Source organism: Scyliorhinus torazame, chromosome 8 (assembly GCF_047496885.1).
Source record: "Scyliorhinus torazame isolate Kashiwa2021f chromosome 8, sScyTor2.1, whole genome shotgun sequence".
Taxonomy (NCBI): domain Eukaryota; kingdom Metazoa; phylum Chordata; class Chondrichthyes; order Carcharhiniformes; family Scyliorhinidae; genus Scyliorhinus; species Scyliorhinus torazame.
The window spans coordinates 159,763,248-159,780,348 of NC_092714.1; the positions used below are offsets into that span (position 1 = coordinate 159,763,248).

Below are 17,101 nucleotides of genomic sequence, written 5' to 3' on the forward strand. Positions count from 1 at the left end.
CAGCACATGGTGAAGAACTGCGCTGTAAGCTCTGTCCTTGTCGGAGGCTGCATCCCAAATGAGCGGGAACTCTGTCTTTATAGTGAGTGTGCTCTAACTGGTGATTGGCTGCGGTGTTGTGTGTGTTGATTGGTCTTGCTGTGCGTCCATCAGTGTGTGTGTCTGCACCATGATATACTGGTGTATATTATGACGCGTAGATTATGTCAGCCTTCAGGCTTCTTCGGTGGGTGAAGACTCTGGATCTATTCACCGGGCAGTTGAGTCCCCTTACGTTCCAGGTAACAATCCTGGTGGGGGGGGTTTATGACCCGCTAGTCCTGCGGGATCATCCATACTTATCTGGTGGATGCGCCCCTGCACTCCGTGCTTTCCCTTTGTTAGGAGGCCGTCCAAAATGGCCAAGGTCGCCTTTTTTGATCCAGCGAAAGAGACAAAAATTTTGACCAATGCCAGTCAATCCGGCATTGGGGCAGTCCTCCTGCAACGCGATGAGGCCTCATCATGGGCCCCCGTTGCATATGCGTCGCGCGCCATGACCCCCACGGAACAGCACTACGCACAGATAGAAAAGGAGTGCCTGGGCCTGTTGACTAGTGTCGTCAAATTTCATGATTATGTGTACGGCCTTCCCCAATTCACCGTTGAGACCGACCACCGCCCACTGGTCAATATAATACAAAAAGACTTGAACGACATGACGCCTTGCCTCCAGCGCATTCTGCTCAAACTCCGACGATACGACTTTCAGCTCGTATACACCCCGGGCAAAGACCTGATCATAGTCGACGCTCTGTCCAGGGCAGTCAACACCCAGTGTGACCCAGCGGGATTCGTCTGCCAGGTTGACGCCCATGTGGCCTTCATGGCCTCCAGTCTACCGGCCACGGATGAACGCCTCGTCCAAATTTGCCGCGAGACTGCGGCTGACCCCATGCTACAGTGTGTCATGCGCCACCTAACAGATGGGTGGCTCAAGGGCCAATGCCCGCAGTTCTACAACATCAGAGACGATCTGGCGGTAGTCGATGGTGTCCTCCTGAAGCTGGACCGCATTGTTATCCCGCACAGCGTGCGCCAGCTCGTCTTGGAACAGCTACACGAGGGCCATCTTGGCGTGGAGAAGTGCTGCCGACGGGCTGAGAGGCAGTGTACTGGCCCGGCATCAATGATGACATCGCCAATACAGTGCTCAACTGCCCCACCTGTTCCAGCCGACCCAACCACGTGAGACCCTACAGCCCCATGAGTTGGTCACGTCCCCTTGGTCCAAGGTCGGCATCGACCTGTTCCACGGGCTGGGCAGGGACTATGTTCTGATTGTAGACTATTTTTCAAACTACTCGGAGGTGGTACGTTTGCACGACATCACACCGTCTGCAGTCATCCGTGCCTGTAAGGACACCTTTGCTCGTCACTGCATCCCACTCACTGTGATGTCGGACAATGGCCCCTGCTTCGCAAGCCAGGAATGGTCCAACTTCGCCAGGAGGTACAACTTTGTGCATGTGACATCCAGTCCCCTGTACCCCCAATCCAACGGCAAAGCGGAGAAGGGCTTCCACATAGTCAAACGGCTCCTCTGCAAGGCTGCCGATGCGGGATCCGACTTCTACCTCGCCCTGCTGGCCTATCGCTCGGCCCCACTGTCCACTGGCATGTCGCCAGCCCAGCTGCTCATGCGTCGCACCCTGAGGACGACGGTGCCGTCCATTCACGTCCCAGACCTCGACCACGTTCCGGTCCTTCAACGAATGCAACTGTCTCGTGCACAGCACAAGGCGGCTCATGACTCCCGTGCAGCTGATCTCCCTGCTCTGGCTCCAGATGACAACGTCCGCATCCATCTTCCGGATGGTGGCTGGTCTGCAACTGCTGCGGTTCTTCGGCAGGTGGCTCCCTGCTCGTTCCTGGTTCGTCTAGCGGATGGTTCCATTCTGCGCCGTAATCGCCGTGCCCTTCGTCTCGTTCCGCGCTCACTACGTGATCCTCCACCAGTGTCACGCCATCCTGTTGTTAACCTAGACTATGCAGAGATTCCGGTTACTCTGCATCCTCCTCACTCTGACGCAGTCCAGCCCGCTCCTCAGCTGGTGGCTCCTGACCCACCCTTGAGGCGGTCAACCAGAATTCGTCGCCCACCTCAGAGACTTGATTTGTGAACTTGGCACTAATGGACTCTCTGGTCTGTTCTGTTCTTCTGTTTAATCGTTCAAGTGGTTTGCATATAGTGTTCATCTCGTTATTTGTGTGACACACTTTTTTTCTGCACCAGGCACCTTCCCATGTAAATAGCTTAGTTTTATGTACATAGTCCTGTAAATATTTCGCACACACGTAGTCAGGAACATTCACCACACCCTATTTATTGTCACGCAGGCACATTTTTTTATATAAAAAGGGGATGTCATAATATACACCAGTATATCATGGTGCAGACACACACTGATGGACACACAGTGGGACCAATCAACATACACAGCACCACAGCCAATCACCAGTGAGAGCATACGCACTATAAAGACAGCGGACATCAGAGTTCCTGGGCATTTGAGTAGCAGCTAGCTAGGAGGACAGAGCTCACAGCCTGTAACACAGGCATTCACCATGTGCTGAGTGCATCAACTGGTTAGGACAAGGCAAAGGTCTTTAGTTAAAGCTGGTATCGTATTTACCCACAGTTTCATAGATTATCATAGAATTTACAGTGCAGAAGGAGGCCATTCAGCCCATCGGGTCTGCACCGGCTCTTGGAAAGAGCACCCTACCCAAGGTCAACACCTCCACCCTATCCCCACAACCCAGCAACCCCACCCAACACTAAGGGCAATTTTGGACACTAAGGGCAATTTATCACGGCCAATCCACCTAACCTGCACATCTTTGGACTGTGGGAGGAAACCGGAGCACCCGGAGGAAACCCACGCACACACGGGGAGGATGTGCAGACTCCGCACAGACAGTGACCCAAGCCGGAATCGAACCTGGGACCCTGGAGCTGTGAAGCAATTGTGCTATCCACAATGCTACCGTACAGTTCAAGTATGTTTAAATAGTTAACCTTTTAATAAAATAGTGTTGCACTACTTCAAGTGTTGGTGACCTGTATGTGATCCAGAACACCCAACACATCACTTCTTGTCCCTGCCGATTTCACCACGGCCGCGTCTGCTCTCCCTCCAGTTGTTCATTGTTACAAACTCCGCCAGGGCGCCGAAGTAATGTTCTTTCCCCGGTATGTCACCCAGAGTCTGGCCGGGAATAGCATGCCGAATCGCATCCCTTTTTTGTAGAGCACTGATTTCGCTGTATTGAATTCGGCCCTCTTTTTTGCCAGGTCCGCCCCAATTTCCTGGTACACCCTGATTCTGCGTCCTTCCCACGAGCATGGCTTCATCTGTCGGGCCCACCTCAGGCTATTTTCCCGGTCCTGGAATTGGTGCAGCTTCGCAATTATTGCCCCTGAATGCTCCCCGGTTTTGGGTTTAGGCCGGAGCGACCTGTGTGCCCTGTCCATCTCTGGAGGTTTTCTCCTGACGAGCTTGCCCAACATTTGGGCAATGTAGACCGTTGGGTCCCTTCCCTCAATCCCCTCTGGCAGACCCACGATGCGGACGTTTTGCCGCCTGGACCTATTCTGGTCCTCGACCTTCCCTTTGAGGTTCCCTGCGCTGCCACCAACCTCTTCACCTCGGCCTCCAGAGCCACGATCCTGTCGCTCTGGTCTGTTGATGCCATCTTCCGTCCCAGGTCCTCCATCGCTGAAGGGTGGCTATGACTTCCGTCACTCCTCCTCCATCACCACCTGGAGCTCATTCCAGATCGCTACCTTCATGGCGGTCAGTTCCTTTTTCAAAATGTTCCTCCATCCGTCCCTCTGTGTGTGTGGGGGGGGGGGGGCGGGCGGATATCGTTGTCTTCTCTGGCTCCGCCATTCGGGTCGCCGATCTTTCCCCTTCCTGGTTTGCCTGGGCCTCTGCCTCGCCATGTGGGGCCGCCAGTCTGTCTGCCCGTCGTTCCTGCCCCTTTCCTTCGCTGCTGCTTCTGACTTCTCGCCGTCCACTCGATCTGTTGTTTGCAGGCATCCTCTTTGTTTCTCGCGCTGTTGGTGCCTTTTGTGTTCGGGTGGGTTTTGGGTAGCTTTAGGGGCCAAACTCTCCAGTAAATTTACTGTGTTGGGTTCGACTGGGAGGAAAGCCACCTGATGTGTGATCGCTCAGCACATCACCACCACCGGAAGTCCTTATGCACCCGAATTGAAATAAACTCTCCTCTAACCACTGTCGTGTTGGGTTTTCTGATGTATAAACGATCCAACACGGTTGGAGATGGTGTAACTCAATTTTATTTACTACTCAACTGTAACAGCACACTGCTAACTTGGATACATGCATTACCAGCTAATCTGTGGACCCTGTCCTATCACTATCTGGGTGAGGCACTCAGCACATGATGACTGTCTGAGTGGCAGGCTCTGAGCTTGGTGCTCTGAGCTAGCTGCTGCTGGAATGAGCGGGAACTGTAGTGTCCCTGTTTTTATAGTGCGTGTGCTCTCACTGGTGATTAGCTGCGATGTTGTGTGTGTGTTGGTTGGTCATACTGCGTGTCCATCAGTGTGTGTTTGATTGCACCATGATATGCTGATCTAAATATCATGACATTCCCCCTTTTCGCAAAGAATATGTGCCTAGATGATAATAAATAAAGAAGTGTGGTGCGTGCATCTAATCATGTGTGCGCAATATTTACAACAATATGTACATGTGGCTATATTATATACACAGGAAGGTGCCAGGTGCAGAAACTAATTATGTTACACCAAGAACGAAACCAATGTTCTTAACAAACAATAACAAAATTTTAAACAGTATGGCAAAAAGCCTGAAACAGTATGTCAGAACAAGTCAGTGAGTCCTATATGAAAAGGTTCACAAATTAAGTCTCTCAGGTGGGCGACGAATTTGGGTTGACCGCCTCAAGGGTGGGTCAGGATCCACCGGCTGAGGAACAGGCCGGGCCACGGTCGAGTGAGGAGGATGCAGGGTGTCTGGAAGGTCAACAAAGTCCATTGTAGGGACAACAGGAGGGCGTGGCACCGGTGCAGGATCACGTAGCGAGCGTGGAACCAGACGAAGGGCACGCCGATTGCGGCGGCGAATAGAGCCATCAGGCAGGCGAACCAGGAACGAGCGGGGAGCTATCTGTCGGAGAACCTCAGCGGTTGCCGACCAGCCGCCCTCCGGAAGGTGTATGCGGACATTATCTCCAGGCGCCAGGGCAGGAAGATCAGTCGCGCGAGCATCATGAGTCGCCTTTTGTTGCTCACGCTGTTGCTGCATCCGCCGAAGTACCGGAGCATGGTCGCGGTCTGGGACGTGAATGGACGGCACAGTGGTCCTGAGGGTGCGACCCATAAGCAGCTGGGCCGGCGATAGCCCGTGGACAATGGGGCCGAGAGATAGGCCAGCAAGGCGAGGCAGAAGTCAGATCCTGCATTAGCAGCCTTGCGGAGGAGCCTTTTTACAAGGTGGACGCCCTTTTCTGCTTTGCCATTCGACTGAGGATGCAGAGTCCTGGACGTCACATGTGTGAAGTTGTATGAGCTGGCGAAGGAAGACCATTCCTGACTCGCGAAGCAGGGGCCATTGTCTGACATCACGGTGAGCGGAATGCCGTGGCGAGCAAATGTCTCTTTGCAGGCCCGGATGACAGCCGATGACGTGGTGTCGTGCAGGTGTGTGACCTCTGGATAGCTGGAAAAGTAGTCAATAATGATGATGTAGTCCCTGCCGAGCGTATGGAACAGGTCCACGCCCACCTTCGACCAGGGGGACGGGACCAACTCATTGGGGCTGAAGGGTCTCACGGGGTTGTGTCGGCTGAAACCGCTGACAGGTGGGGCAATTGAGCACAGTGTTAGCAATGTCCTCATTTATTCCCGGCTAGTACACAGCCTCTCGGGCCCTCCGCCGGCACTTCTCAACGCCGAGATGGCCTTCGTGCAGTTGTTCTAAAACAAGCCGGTGCATGCTGTGTGGGATCACGATGCGTTCCAGCTTCAGGAGGACACCATCAACGACTGCCAAGTCATCCCGAACGTTGTAAAACTGTGGGCATTGTCCCTTGAGCCACCCGTCCGTCACGTGGCGCATCACACGTTGCAGAAGGGGGTCGGCTGCAGTCTCACGTCGAATGTGGGCCAGGCGTGCATCAGTGGCTGGCAGATTGACAGAAGTGAAGGCCACATGTGCATTGACTTGGCAAACAAAACCCTCAGGGTCGGACGACGTGTTGACTGCCCTGGACAGAGCGTCTGCTATGATGAGGTCCTTACCCGGGGTGTAGACAAGGTGAAAGTCGTACCTCCGGAGTTTGAGCAGAATGCGCTGGAGGCGAGGGGTCATATCATTGAGGTCCTTTTGAATGATGCCAACCAGCGGGCGATGGTCAGTCTCCACAGTGAACTCGGGAAGGCCATACACATAGTCGTGGAACTTGTCAACGCCAGTCAACAGGCCTAGGCACTCCTTTTCAATCTGCGCATAGCGCTGCTCTGTGGCGGTCAAGGCCCGTGACGCATAGGCGACTGGGGCCCATGATGACGCGCCATCCCGTTGCAGGAGGACCGCCCCAATGCCGGACTGGCTGGCGTCAGTCGAGATTTTCGTCTCCCTTGCAGGATCGAAAAACGCCAGTACCGGGGCGGTGGTGAGCTTGATTTGAGCTCCTCCCATTCACGCTGGTGGGTGGGAAGCCACTGGAATTCAGTTGTCTTCCTGACAAGGTGCCGGAGAGCTGTAGTGTGGGAAGCAAGGTTAGGGATGAACATCCCCAGGAAGTTGCCCATTCCGAGAAAGCGTAGCACCGCCTTCTTGTCTGTGGACTTCTGCAAGGCCGTGATGGCTGCCACCTTGTCAGCATCCGGCCGCACCCCGAACTGGGAGATGTGGTCCCCCAGGAACTTCAGCTCGGTTTGTCCAAAAGAGCATTTGGCTCGGTTAAGACGCCGGCCCTGGTCCCGTATCCATTTAAAGACGCGCTGGAGGCGACTGATGTGCTCCTGCGGGGTGGTGGACCAAATAATGATGTCGTCTACATAGACGCGCACCCCTTCGATGCCCTCCATCATCTGTTCCATGATGCGATGGAAAACTTCAGAGGCCGATATGATTCCAAATGGCATCCTATTGTAGCAGTATCTGCCAAATGGAGTGTTGAAAGTGCACAGCTTCCTGCTGGACTGATCCAATTGAATCTGCCAGAAGCCTTTTGAGGTATCAAGCTTGGTGAATATTTTTGCCCGAGCCATCTCGCACGTGATCTCCTCACGTTTGGGTATGGGGTAGTGTTCCCTCATTATGTTGCGATTTAAGTCTTTCGTGTCTATACAGATCCGGAGCTCGCCAGAAGGCTTCTTGACACACACCATGGATCTGACCCATGGAGTCGGTTCCGTTACCTGGGAAAGCACTCCTTAGTCCTGAAGGTCCTGCAGCTGCTGCTTGAGGCGGTCCTTGAGGGGTGCTGGGACTCTGCGGGGTGCATGAACTACCGGGGTGGCATCCTGTTTAAGCCGGATTTTGTACGTGTAGGGCAATGTGCCCATGCCCTCGAAAACATCCTGGTTGTGCGTGTGGATTGAGTTGAGCTGCGCCCTAAAGTCTGCATCTGGGAAATCGGACGTGCCTTCTGGAGAGAGAGAGTGTATACGCCGAACGAGGTGGAGAATTTTGCACGCCTGTGCACCTAGCAGAGAGTCCTTTGAGGAGCCCACGATTTCAAATGGCTTTCACTTCGAGCTGGCACGACCCCGTGGCAGGGATGACGTTGCCATTATAGTCAACATGTTGACAGTTGGATGGCAGAATAGGTGGTTTAACCTTCAGGGTCTGCAATGCTGACCATGCGAGGAGATTGGCGGAGGCGCCAGTGTCCAGGCGGAATCTGATCTGGGATCGGTTGACCGTCAGGGTGGCACACCACTCGTCGTCCGGATCAATGCTGTGCACTGACAGCGGCTGGTGCTTTCGACTCGGAGACAGCGTGTTCTTGTTGATGACAGCAACGCGGAAGGGCTCCCTGTCCTCAGTGTCACTGGTCTGTGTGACGTCGGGATAGGACTCAGTGAACGTGGGTTGAATTGCCCGAACGTTTCTGCGAGGCTGGTTAAACGGGTATGAGTTGGCAGGGTGAGCTGCTCGACAGCAGGCAGCATAGTTGCCCAACCTGCCACAGCGTAGGCATTGTCGCGCTTTGGCAGGACATTGCTGCTTTAAATGCCGCACGTCGTGACGTCAGTGTGTTCAATGCGCCACCGCATATGCGCAGTGCGGTCTTGCGTAGTGCGCGCCTGTGCATTGCGTTCCTCTGCGTCAGGGTCCCCTCTTTTGGCGCGTACAAGCGCGGGAGGCCTCGGAAAGCACGTGAAATGGCCGGCCTCCTCCAGGCCGCGGCCCAGGAGGTACTCGACCGTCTGGACTCACTCCGCCTCGTGGGGCCCGTGCCGCGCCGGTTCGGCCGCCTGGATGTGTGAGTACCGGCTGGTGGCGTTTTCATGCAGGACGCAGGTCTCGACGGCAGTCGCCAGGGTGAGTTGCTTGACCCGAAGGAGCTGCTGGCGCAGGGTGTCCGTCATGACTCCGAAAACTATCTGGTCGCGTGTCATGGGGTCAGAGGTGGTCCCATAGCTGCAGGACTGCGCGAGGATGCGGAGGTGTGTTAAGTAAGACTGGAAAGGTTCGTCCTTACCCTGCAGGCGCTGCTGGAACAGGTACCTCTCGTAGCTCTCGTTTGTTTCAACGCTGAAGTGTTCGTCGAACTTCAGGAGCACCGTCTTGTATTTGGTTTTGTCCTTGCCGTCCACAAATGTAAGGGAGTTAAAGATGTGGATGGCGTGTTGCCCCGCCGTGGAGAGAAAGGCAATCTTCCTGGTGTCCGATGCATTCTCCCTGTCTGTGGCCTCGAGGAAGAGCTGGAAACGCTGCTTGAACTGTTTCCAATTGACCCCGAGATTGCCAGCGATGCGTAGCGGCGGCGGCGGGTTGATGTTCTCCGTGCTGCAGGATGGCGGATTGCTGATACGTTGCAGGTAGGTCTCACAGGCCCGGGTTTGCCTTCTGGTATCATGTCGTGTTGGGTTTTCTGATGTATAAACGATTAAACACGGCTGGAGATGGTATAACTCAATTTTATTTACTACTCAACTGTAACAGCACACTGCTAACTTGGGTACGTGCATTACCAGCTAATCTGTGGACCCTGTCCTATCACTATCTGGGTGAGGCACTCAGCACATGGTAATGTCAGAGTGGCAGGCTCTGAGCTTGGTGCTCTGAGCTAGCTGCTGCTGGAATGAACGGGAACTGTAGTGTCCCCTGTTTTTATAGTGCGTGCGCTCTCACTGGTGATTGGCTGCGATGTTGTGTGTGTGTTGGTTGGTCCTACTGCATGTCCATCAGTTTGTGTTTGATTGCACCATGATATGCTGATCTAAATATCATGACACCCACTGCCTTCAACGCCTCTCACAATGTACCGCCAGGACCTCCCGTGCCTTATTATGCTCCACATAGTTATGAATAGCCACTCCTATCTTCCAGCCCGGTTTTGTGCACTGAGTATCTCCACTCACCGGAGCCCCTCAGTGTAGTCCCACACCCCTCCCAACACCCACGCAGGGCACCTCCGGCCTATCGCCAGCACACAAAAAAATGCCAGCTGTCCGTATCACCTGGGTACCTTGGCAGTGCCAGGTTGGAACCCAGGGCTCTGAGCCCCTTCCCGCTCTGAGCCCCTCCCTACTCAGAGCCCCTCCCCACTCAGAGCCCCTCCCCGCTCTGAGCCCCTCCCCGCTCTGAGCCCTGCCCCGATCTGCACCCTGCTCTGAGCCCCGCCCTGCTCTGGGCCCCTCCCTGCTCTGAGCCCCTCCCCACTCAGAGCCCCTCCCCACAGAGCCCTTCCCTGCTCTGAGCACCTCCCCGCTCTGAGCCCCTCCCGCTCTGAGCTCCTCCCCGTTCTGAGCCCCTCCCTGCTCTGAGCCCCTCCATGCTCTGAGCTCCTCCCCACTCAGAGTCCCTCCCCACTCAGAGCCCCTCCCCACTCTGAGCCTCTCCCTGCTCTGAGCCCCTCCCCACTCTGAGATCCTCCCCGTTCTGAGCCCCGCCCCGCTCTGAGCCCTGCCCTGCTCTGAGCCCCTCCCCACTCTGAGCCCCTCCCCACTCTGAGCCCCTCCCTGCTCTGAGCCCTGCCCTGCTCTGAGCCCCTTCCTGCTCTGAGCCCCGCCCCGCTCTGAGCCCCTCCCCGCTCTGAGCCCCACCCCGCTCTGAGCCCCTCCCCACTCTGAGCCCCTCCCCGCTCTGAGCCTCTCCCTGCTCTGAGCCCCTCCCCACTCTGAGATCCTCCCCGTTCTGAGCCCCGCCCCGCTCTGAGCCCTGCCCTGCTCTGAGCCCCTCCCCACTCTGAGCCCCTCCCCACTCTGAGCCCCTCCCTGCTCTGTGCCCTTCCCCACTCTGAGCCCCTTCCTGCTCTGAGCCCCGCCCCGCTCTGAGCCCCTCCCCGCTCTGAGCCCCACCCCGCTCTGAGCCCCTCCCCACTCTGAGCCCCTCCCCGCTCTGAGCCCCGCCCTCTCTGAGCCCCTCCCTGCTCTGAGCCCTGCCCTGCTCTGAGCCCCTCCCCATTCTGAGCCCCTCCCTGCTCTGTGCCCCTCCCCGCTCTGAGCCCCTCCCCACTCTGAGCCCCGCCCCGCTCTGAGCCCCTCCCCGCTCTGAGCCCTCCCTGCTCTGTGCCTTGCCCCACTCTGAGCCCTGCCCTGCTCTGAGCCCCTCCCCACTCTGAGCCCCGCCCCACTCTGAGCCCCTCCCGCTCTGAGCCCCTCCCTGCTCTGTGCCCTGCCCCACTCTGAGCCCCACCCTGCTCTGAGCCCCTCCCCACTCTGAGCCCCTTCCCTCTCCGAGCCCCTCCCCACTCTGTGCCCCTTCCCCGCTCTGAGCCCCTCCCCGCTCTGAGCCCCTCCCTGCTCTGTGCCCTGCCCCACTCTGAGCCCCTTCCTGCTCTGAGCCCCGCCCCGCTCTGAGCCCCTCCCCGCTCTGAGCCCCGCTCCGCTCTGAGCACCTCCCCACTCTGAGCCCCTCCCCGCTCTGAGCCCCACCCTCTCTGAGCCCCTCCCTGCTCTGAGCCCTGCCCTGCTCTGAGCCCCTCCCCACTCTGAGCCCCTTCCTGCTCTGTGCCCCTCCCCGCTCTGAGCCCCTCCCCGCTCTGAGCCCCGCCCTGCTCTGAGCCCCTCCCCGCTCTGAGCCCCTCCCTGCTCTGTGCCTTGCCCCACTCTGAGCCCTGCCCTGCTCTGAGCCCCTCCCCACTCTGAGCCCCGCCCCACTCTGAGCTCCTCCCGGTCTGAGCCCCTCCCTGCTCTGTGCCCTGCCCCACTCTGAGCCCCGCCCTGCTCTGAGCCCCTCCCCACTCTGAGCCCCTCCCCACTCTGAGCCCCTCCCCACTCTGTGCCCCTCCCCGCTCTGAGCCCCTTCCCGTTCTGAGCCCCGCCCCACTCTGAGCCCCTCCCGCTCTGAGCCCCTCCCCGCTCTGAGCCCCGCCCCACTCTGAGCCCCTCCCGCTCTGAGCCCCTCCCCGCTCTGAGCCCCGCCCCGCTCTGTGCCCCGCCCCGCTCTGAGCCCCGCCCCGCTCTGAGCCCCACCCCGCTCTGTGCCCCGCCCCACTCTGTGCCCCGCCCCGCTCTGTGCCCAGCCCTGATTCTCTGTTCCCGCCGCTGTCAATTGAATTTCCCATTGAAGCACCCCGCACCACCGGAAACCAGAGGGCGAGGGTGTACTGCCAACGGAACCAGAGAGTCCCGCTGCCAGCAAATGGGAGAATGCTGGCCATAATCTTTCTCAGAAAATCACATCACTTTTTCCTGGTGAAATTGGATTTATTTTAAATGGAAGTATTCATCAAAGATGCGCGTTAAGAAAGTGTAAACTTCTTACCAACAACAGCATTGATGGTAACTGTCTGGTTTAGGCAATGGGCTGCAGTCACTACCAAGGTCTCGCTCAGAATTGTGCCTCCACAAAATCCTTTGCCAGTTTCGTCGATTAGAAGAACCTGTTGGACAATTCACATAACGCACCAGGCCTTTAAAAAAACATTTAGAGTACCAAATTATTTTTTTCCAATTAAGGGTCAATTCAGCACAGCCAATCCGTCTAACCTGCACATCTTTAGGTTTTGGGGGTGAAACCCACGCAGACGCGAGGAGAATGTCCAAACTCCACACAGACAGTGAGCCAGAGCCGGGATCGAATCCAGGTCCGCAGTGCCATAGCAGTGTTAACCACTGCGCCAATGTGCCGCCCAAAAGGCATCAGGATAATCATTAGCAACGTTGAACATAAACGGGAACAGGCAAGCTAAGAACAATTAAGGCCCACAAATCTAATCTTAGTTTGAAGCTTTTCTATTGCAAGGGGTAGTCACAGCATACTCATCTGTCTCTTTCCATAGCTAGTTCTCCCTGGAATGGGTCACTAGTCCTGAGAGGAACCATTCCACATCAAGCAAGTCTGATCCAGGAGACTCTGCCATTTTAGCAGCTGCCATACATTGAATGGTTTAGGTCTGGAATGCACTGCCTGGAAGTATGGTGGAGGCAGGTTCAATTGAGGCATTCAAGAGGGCATTAGATGATTATTTGATTAGAAATAATGTACCGGGGTATGGGAAATGGCAGCGGAAAAGCACTGAGTCACGATGCTGATTTGGAGAGATGATGCAGACCCAATGGGCTGAATGGTTTCCTTCGGCGCAGTAACAATTTTGTGATAGGCATATTGGAAGTATTTACTGGTTAATAATTAGCAAGATAGTTTGTGTTATATCCCACCTTTCATGGTCATCAAGTCCTGGGAGTTGGATTGAAACCCAGAGCTTCTGACTCCGAGACAAAAGACACTATCATTGTGCCACAAGACTTCCATACAAAGCTAATTAGTTTAAAATTCACTCAGCTTCACCAAGAGTGAGGCCTGCAATTGAGCCGATCTCAGGATAAATATGATCATCACCGGCATTGCTTATGGACAGACAACCAGTTGAATCCAACAGAAATGTTCACACAAAAAATGAGCCAACCTCCTGTGGCATTGTTCATGGTGAGAAATTAACCGATCTCCAATGAATTAAAACAAAAAGGTGCATCTTGTGGCATTGCTTGTGGACTACCTGATCTATGGCGTTGTTATTCATAGACCGAGAGCAATTGGGAGGGAAGGCTGTGATGGGAATTGGACCATTAAGGTTCACAAGAGAGCTGGCAGAAATATGAAATAATTACTTTGCTTTGATATTTATCACGGATATAGAACAGGTATACATGACATTGAATGATGACGGGCAGCATGGTAGCATAGATGGGCAGCACGGTAGCATAGTGGTTAGCACAATTGCTTCACAGCTCCAGGGTCTCAGGTTCGATTCCCGGCTTGGGTCACTCTCTGTACAGAGTCTGCACATTCTCCCCGTGTTTGCGTCGGTTTCCTCCGGGTGCTCCGGTTTCCTCCCACAGTCCAAAGACGTGCAGGTTAGGTGGATTGGCCATGATAAATTGCCCTTAGTGTCCAAAATTGCCCTTAGTGTTGGGTGGCGTTACTGGGTTATGGGGATAGGGTGGAGGTGTTGACCTTGGGTAGGGTGCTCTTTCCAAGAGCCAGTGCAGACTCGATGGGCCGAATGGCCTCCTTTTGCACTGTAAATTCTATGATTCTCTGAAATGAGCAATGAGAAACATTTAAAATAAAGTTATTCATAAATACATTTTATTTTGAAATGGGTTTTGGAGGGTGAAGCTGTGGTGCCAGCACAAAGAACAAAGAACAAAGAAAAGTACAGCACAGGAACAGGCCCTTCGGCCCTCCAAACCTGTGCTGACCATGATGTCCGTCTGAACTAAAATCTTCTACACTTACGGGGTCCGTATCCCTCTATTCCATCCTATTCATGTATTTGTCAAGATGCCCCTTAAATGTCACTATCGTCCCTGCTTCCACCACCTCCTCTGGTAGCGAGTTCCAGGCACCCACTACCCGCTGTGTAAAATACTTGTAAAATACATCAGGCCCTGGGGACTTATCCACCTTAATATTTTTGGAGATACCCAACACCTCGGGTGCGATTCTCCACTCCGAAGTGGCCGCGCCGTCGTGAACGCCGTCGAGGTTATAACAATATTAGGTGGGAACTGAAGAACATAGATTGGGGGGCGGATGTTTGAGGGCAAATCAACATCTGACATGTGGGAGGCTTTCAAGTGGCAGTTGAAAGGAATTCAGGACCGGCATGTTCCTGTGAGGAAGAAGGATAAATACGGCCAGGGTAGAGGGGTCAATTACTAGGGGGCATAGGTTTAAGGTGAGAGGGGCAAGGTTTAGAGTAGATGTACGAGGCAAGTTTTTTACGCAGAGGGTAGTGGGTGCCTGGAACTCGCTACCGGAGGAGGTGGTGGAAGCAGGGACGATAGTGACATTTAAGGGGCATCTTGACAAATACATGAATAGGATGGGAATAGAGGGATACGGACCCAGGAAGTGTAGAAGATTGTAGTTTAGTCGGGCAGCATGGTCGGCACGGGCTTGGAGGGCCGAAGGGCCTGTTCCTGTTCTGTACATTTCTTTGTTCTTTGTTTGTTCTTTGTTCACGACGGCGCGAAACGGCCCCGATCCCGACCGATTCAGGGCCCGAAAATGGGCTAGGGTCGGGGCCGCGAGAACCTCAGGGGGGCGTGCCGCAAAGGCCGCGTCGTCACCGCGCGACGCCCGAATGACGCAGCGCTGCGCCATAAATTACGTGATCCGCGCACAGAGGAGAAGAGAGGAGATGGCTGAGCCCCGAAGAGCCGCACCGAGGTTCCGGGACACGGACCTGGACACCCTGGTGGATGAGGTGGAACGGAGAAGGGACACCCTCTGCCCAAGACGTGGGCATCGCCAGCCATCCAGCGCGGTGAGGCGCGGCTGGCGGGAGGTGGGCACTGCAGTCAGCGCTGTGGGGCAGACCCCCCGGACGGGGGAGCAGTGCCGCAAGAAGCTGCACGACCTCACCCGGGCTGCCAGGGTAAGTGCCATGAGGGTGCCCCCTTGAAGTAGGGTGGGTGGGGGGTTGGGAGTGTTGGGGGGGACGGGGCACCAGGGGCGATGTTGGGGGGGTCAGGGGGGTTTGGGGGGGTCACGGTGCCCAACTATCTACTCAACCCACATGAGCCCCGGAACCCCCCTGGAGCGAACCCATGGTGTGCTGTCTCCTGAACCAGCAACAATGTTGTCTATATCTGCATGCCCTGATGATACCCACCTAATGGTGATGCTTTATCCAACCCCTAACTGTTCACGAGCAGAGGGCCCTGGACCTCGCTGGGGGATCCGCCACCCGGGAGGTCACGCCATGCCTGGTCGGAGGCGCAGAAGCAAGTGAGAGAACCCTGCATGTCCTCTCCACCCCCAACCCGTCATCGCCCCCCTCACACTCTGGCCACTGCACCCCAGATCCCATCCCCCCTCACACTCTGGCCACTGCACCCCAGATCCCATCCCCCTTCACACTCTGGCCACTGCACCCCAGATCCCATCCCCCCTCACACTCTGGTCACTGCACCCCAGATCCCATCCCCCCATAGACTCTGGCCACTCCACCCCCGATCCCATCCCCCCTCACACTGTGCACCCACCACCACCATGCACCCCACAACCGTGTCTAATGAACCCCGAATCTTTTATGTTCCCCAGGGCCATCCGCCGAACCTTCAGGGACGTCTCACCCAGGAAGCAGCGCAACGCCGCCCACCGCAACTGCACCCAGGGACGCACGCAAGAGGTTGGCAGTCGGTCGGACAGGAGGGCAGACCTCACAGTCTGGGACACAGGACCGGGACGCTGAGACCTCCGGGACAGACATTAGTCAGGGGCACAGGGTGGACAGTAATGCCGAAGCCCACATCACGGCCACACACCCGCTGGATCGAACTGGAGGTCAAGACGACATGGCCCGCATGGAGCTTGTGCCTGGCCATGAGGGGGACCAGTACACACCAGACTTCTGGACGGATGATGACTTCGAGCTTGCGGCACTGCTGTCTCCCACACCGTTCACCATCACAGAGACACCCACCTCGGTTGGGCATATAAGTGATGAGGTTCCCGGGTCACTGTCTGGTGCGCACCCCACAGCCGAGCCGGTACAGCAGGTGGAGTTTGGAGCAGCCGAGGGGCTGGATGGTTGGAGGGCAGCCCAGGCCCAGCAACCAGCTGCCACCCAGACGGTTCCCGGGTTCCTGGATGTAATTGACCCACCCGGACAACCGATGCGTGTGGACACCCAGGGACTGAGTAACGGGATGAGGGCCATCTTCCAGGACCTGCACACGCAGCTGGAGGAGTCTATCCGCGTCCAGGAGCAGGGAGTGGTGCCGCTCATCGCAGCCACCCAGGCCGACACCGCACGGGTGGCGTCCACGGTGGAGGCAATGGGTGAAGGGGTTTCGGCCATTGGTCAGGTTCTGCAAGGCGTTGGGCTTCATGTGCACGCGTCATCCATGGCCCAGGAGAGGGCTGCCCTCTCACAGGTAGCCATGCGCCAGAACCAACACGACATTGCCGCCGCTCTCCGGGCCCTGGCTGAGTCTCACCATGCCGTGGCCCATTCCCAGCAAGTGATGGCTCAGTCCCAGCAGTCGGTCGCGGAGAGCATTGACCGCCTGGCGCACGTGATGGATGGCGTCGCGCACTCACAGGTCGAGGTCGCACAGACCTTGGCAGGAATGTGGCACTCCCTGGGCCCCGTCTCGGTGAACATTCGGACCTTGGTCGATGCCGCTGCAGGCCGCCAGGACTGGCAGTGCCAGGTGTCGGGGGTGCGACGGGGCATGTCTCCGAGCGCATCTCCGTCCCACAGTGAGGCCCGGGGGCCACCGGGCTCCCTGAGGGAGGAGGAGGTTCTGGGGCCCGTCCCGGTAGCTCCATAAAGGGATGTCCCGGTACACTCGGCCTCCCCCCGCTCCGTCCCTGGCGCATCTGGTGGGGAGCGGGCAGGTCAGGGTGGCACCACGCCTTCCAGCACGCCC

General features: G+C 56.4%; 1 protein-coding gene across 1 annotated transcript in view; it reads right to left on the minus strand.

Moving 5' to 3' along the window:
- Positions 1 to 17,101, minus strand: part of LOC140428229 (coagulation factor X-like) — a 414,303-nt gene that overhangs the window by 17,974 nt on the left and 379,228 nt on the right. Inside the window, exon 7 of the mRNA XM_072514476.1 lies at positions 11,979 to 12,096. Within this exon, the coding sequence (XP_072370577.1) occupies positions 11,979 to 12,096 (118 nt within the window). The remainder of the gene's footprint in view (positions 1 to 11,978; positions 12,097 to 17,101) is intronic.